Source organism: Octopus bimaculoides, chromosome 20 (assembly GCF_001194135.2).
Source record: "Octopus bimaculoides isolate UCB-OBI-ISO-001 chromosome 20, ASM119413v2, whole genome shotgun sequence".
In the NCBI taxonomy this organism is placed as follows: domain Eukaryota; kingdom Metazoa; phylum Mollusca; class Cephalopoda; order Octopoda; family Octopodidae; genus Octopus; species Octopus bimaculoides.
In genome coordinates, this window is record NC_069000.1 from 6878665 (window position 1) to 6883664 (window position 5000).

Consider the following 5000-nt stretch of genomic DNA (forward strand, 5'->3'; position numbering starts at 1 on the left):
ATATATATATTTATATATGAATGTATGTATACCTACATACACACACATGTATATATACACACGTGTGTATAGAATATACCTAGTAAAGAGCCGGGTAGACTATAGTTTAAAATAAGTATTCAATACAGGTGTCGGGCAGAGGGAATATATTTATTATTAGCAACAGGCCCTCAAAGAGCTATTCCATGGTTTGGGGGATTGAGTTATTATACATACATATATATATATATACATGGAGCCTGGTGTAGCCATCTGGATCACCTGTCCTCAGTCAAATCGTCAAACCCATGCTAGCATGGAAAGCGGACGTTAAACGGTGATGATGATGATGATGATATATATATATGTATATATATATATATATATGTTTGTATATATGTATGTGTGTGTGTTATACATGCCTATAAAAAACATACATGTCTACAGTATGTGTTTCTGTATGACAGTGTGTGTTTGTGTGTGCATATGTATTTAAACAACCCTCAAAACATTTCTAGTTATACTTTTGCCCTTTTTTTTGATAATAATTTTAACCCTACACCTAACATGGGGTCCTTTCATTGGTAAATATTTGTTACTACCAAACTTCAAGGAAATAAGAAACACCAGAAAGGTCCAAGTTCAATTCCTACTATAAGTGGCATTTCAAATCCAGCAGGAGGACACCTAAGAGTTATGTGCAAGGTGGACCCAGCTCCCTTAGAGTGTCCAGAACTAACACACCAAAATACTTGCTGGACAGGAGTTCTTCTTCTGGAGGACCCCATAGCAAGTTTCCACTTAATAATGCCCCTAATATTTGTATTTGTACCGAGGGAGCAAGTTAGATGAATCATTAGCATGACAGGGAGAAATGCATTTTGTCAATCTTTACATTCTGAGTTCAAATTCGACTGAGGCCAATTTTGTGTTTTATCTTTTCGGGGGTTGATAAAATGAGTACAGCTGAGCACGGGGTTTATGTAATCGACTGTCCCTTCCCCACAAAATTTCAGGCAAATTTGAAAGCAATATGAATATGTATGTTGTGTGTATATAAGTATGTATGCATGTATCTGTGTATATATGTGTACATGTCTGAATGTGTTTACACATGTATCTGTGTATGTGTGTGTGTGTGTGTAGATATACCTGTGAATACTTATGTATATATGCAAATATACATGTATGTGCTTGTGTGTGTTTGTGTGTGTGTGTGTGTGTGTGCGTGTGTGCTCCCCTAACAACAACAATGCTCCCCATTTATGCCTTGTTTAATCTCCTTTTCTCATTGAATGTAGAATTATTGTTATTTAGCCGCAAGACAGTGTCTAAGCAGACCTGAGAGTACAGGTTTCATAGAGGAAGGAGTGGAGATCAAAATAACAAAAACAAATTGAATAATAAATCCAAATATTATTATTATTATTATTGTCGTTGTTGTTGTTGCCGTTGTTATTGTTGCTATTATTAAAAGAGATTTATTTGAATTCTAGTAAATGATTATTGTACTTCCACATTCAGTGTTTTTGCATAACTACAGATTGTTATATATATATATATATATATATATATATATAGGCGTAGGAGTGGCTGTGTGGTAAGTAGCTTGCTTACCAACCACATGGTTCCGAATTCAGTCCCACTGCATGGCACCTTGGGCAAGTGTCTTCTACTATAGCCTCAGTCCGACCAAAGCCTTGTCAGTAGATTTGGTCAACGGAAACTGAAAGAAGCCTGTCGTATATATGTATATATATATATATATGTATGTGTGTATATATGTTTGTGTGTCTGTGTTTGTCTCCCCAACATAGCTTGACAACCGATGCTGGTGTGTTTACGTCCCCGTAACCTAGCGGTTCGGCAAGAGAAACCGATAGAATAAGTACTAAGTTCTCAGAACTTTCTGGCCCAGGGAGTCAGAGGCTGTCATTCTTCTGTTCTCTTTCTTTCTATGGTCACTCCTAGAATACTGGGCTCTAATAGAAGACACTTGTCCAAAATACTGTGCAGTGGGGCTGAATCCAAAACCTTGTGATTGCAAAGCAGGCTTCTTAACCACACAGCCATTCGTCTGCTGATGAATAAGTTAACTTTCTGAATTTAATTTTTAAAATCTTACTTCATATTCCATTTATTTAATATTAAAAAATAATCTGTTTTGATCTTACAGCAAGAAACACTGTCATGGCTACAAATTAGTTTAACGAAGGCAAAGTAAAATATTACTTAATTGAAACCTCTTCACCAGGAATTGAAAGGAAACAGCATTAAATTGGGCATTGAAGACTTGGTACTAAAGAAAAAGAAAGTGAAAAGTAGAGAAGAGAGATAAGGAGGAAGAATTGTTAAACAGGCTGCGATAACATAAGAATGGACGAATCCTTGTACGAAAATTTCATTTGTAATCTTTGTCTGGAACCTTACACTGAACCCAAGTCACTTCCATGTCTACATTGTTTTTGCTTAGAATGTCTGCTGCAATATCTGCAATCCAGGCAACCAACCACAGCTTCTCCATCCTCTGTGCTATATTACGATAACTTTCCTTGCCCTGTCTGTAAATATAAAGTGAGGTTGGAATGGCAGCAAAGACTCAGCTTTGCTAATCTAAGATCTGTCGTAGACTCATTCCCAGACAATTTCCACATGGTAAACTTAATGCAACAACTAGATATTCGACCAGTAACCAAATTCTGTGGCATTTGTATGGGGGATGACATCCAATCAAAGAGTGTCTCCTGGTGTCAAGACTGTTACCAATCTCTGTGTGAAAGCTGTACAAATTCCCATCGGACTCTACAGTTGACATCCGATCACACATTGATAGAGGACTGCAGTGTGAAGGGCTTCCTGTTTGCGAACAATGCATACCCCTGCCCGAAACACGACACTGAATCTCTGAGGTCATTCTGCAACAAGTGTAAGGTGTGTATATGCTACAAATGCCATCTGACTGACCACAAGAACTGTGAGAAGATAATACTGTTGGAGGAAGCTGTTGCTGACTATTCTACGACGGCTGATCTTATCATAGACAGCCTCAAGAAACACATGGAGGATATGGTGCTTCTGCGAGACAAAATAACAAAACAGGTGAGTAACTGTTGGTCTTGAAATTGACTGGAACCCTCGTTGTCATAACTGATGGAACGTCAGTTTTGAAGTTGTTAATGTTGAGTAATAATGTTATACGCAAAAGTGCTTTGATATAAAGTTGTTAATGTCATGTATTAGTGTTATATACAAAACTACTTTTTTTTACATTACCGTATGTGGGAGGAAACAAGATGGTGATACGAGAACAGAGGAAATACAATAAAACAGGTTAAGAAAATATTGTAATTTGTCATAAAACAAAAATCAGTATTCTCAACTGTCAATTGAATCAATAGGACAACATCTGTTCAGTAAAAGATTATTTGTGTTTACTTTAAACCTGGCACACCCCTTTATATCTTGAAGGGTGGGGTGTGAATTTGTCAGGTTATTCTGAAAGATTAGTCACCAATTCAGAATCAATAAATGAAGTTGTTTTTGTAAGTCATTGATTACTTGTTTCCACAATGTTTTGTCTTATTCTATTCTATTTTATTATTATTATTAATATTGTTGTTGTTGTTGTTGTTGTCATCGTTGTTGTCATTGTCGTTGTTGTCAGCTTTACTCTTCATCCTTTCAGGGTTTATCAAATAAGTTCCAGTTGAGCACTGGGGTTGATATAACTGATTCACCATCTCCCCATAAGATTTCATGTTTTGTACAATTGTAGTAAAGATCATTGTGATTAATGTGGTTATTTTTTGTTGCTGCTGTTTTTGTTGTTTTTTTGTTGTTGTTGTTGTTGTTGTTGTTGTTGTTATTAACTTTGGGGTTGATTAAATAAGTACCAGTTGACCACTGGGGTTGATGTAATTGACTAGACATCTTCTTCTAAATTTCAGGCTTTGTGCTTATTGTAGAAAGAATTATTATTATCATTATTAAGTCAGCAAGCTGGTAGAACTGCCAGTATATTGGAAAAAAGCATAGCAAGACACCTGTGTTCATCAAGGGAAAATCACAGGTGTGTTGCTGTAGAGGAGATATATGGCTGAAAGAGATAAAAAGGAAGATAGTGGTGGAATACTAGAGCAAACTCTCATATATCATAATATATTATAATATATTATAATATATTATGATATATTATAATAATAACACATATTATATATTTCACTCATTCTTTCTCTTTCAGCGCAATACAGCCCTTGACCGTCGAACCAGCATAGTGTCTGATATCCAGGACACGACCAGTCGATTGATAGAATCTCTCAAGATGAATGAGACCAACCTGATTGAAGAATTGGAAAAGTTCTACAAAGAAGAGGATGCTAAGAGAGAATTTCTTGAAAATGACATCAACGACACATTGTCCAATCTTTCAGAAACTTACAAAATATTTGAAAACTGTTACCGAGGTAAAAATGAACCTCAGTTCCTGAATCTTGTTAATACAATTGACAAGAAAATTCCTGATAATGCAAAGAAAGTTAAGAACTTGTTTGAGCGAATTGACAAAGAAAAGAGACATTTTCGGTTTGACATGAACACCAAAATCCAGGAATGTCTGAGAAAGTTGGAAGGTTTGCCACTCGGAACAGTTACCATTACTTCTGAGACTCCAACAGAAGAAATGGGCAACGATGCCATCGTGAGGTACAACTTACCAAAAATAGATTCGTCAACATCTATGAACTTTATAGAAACAACAGAGGTGGCAACAGAAACGACCCTTGTTGAAGTGAGCAATGAAAAGTCTCGGCAGTTAAAGCCGCGTGGTTTGTTGTCCTGGCTGTGTAGACGTGGTCCACCAAAGGTACCACACATAACCAGGTCTATCAGTCAGTCGAAAACATCCCTGTTAGCTGATGGAGTCATATTTTTGTCAGCAGGTAAGAACATTTTGTGAGATGAAGGTACGTCCTGACACCTTGTCTCCACCATCCTTTCTCCCTTTCTTGCTGGGGGTAGCCATC

General features: G+C 36.7%; 1 protein-coding gene across 1 annotated transcript in view; it reads left to right on the forward strand.

Moving 5' to 3' along the window:
- LOC106869217 (E3 ubiquitin-protein ligase TRIM56) overlaps positions 1 to 5000 on the forward strand; it is a 6581-nt gene that overhangs the window by 421 nt on the left and 1160 nt on the right. Inside the window, exons 2-3 of the mRNA XM_014914863.2 lie at positions 2156 to 3078; positions 4220 to 4916. Coding sequence (XP_014770349.1) covers positions 2356 to 3078; positions 4220 to 4916 — 1420 coding nt within the window. The 5' untranslated portion in view covers positions 2156 to 2355. The remainder of the gene's footprint in view (positions 1 to 2155; positions 3079 to 4219; positions 4917 to 5000) is intronic.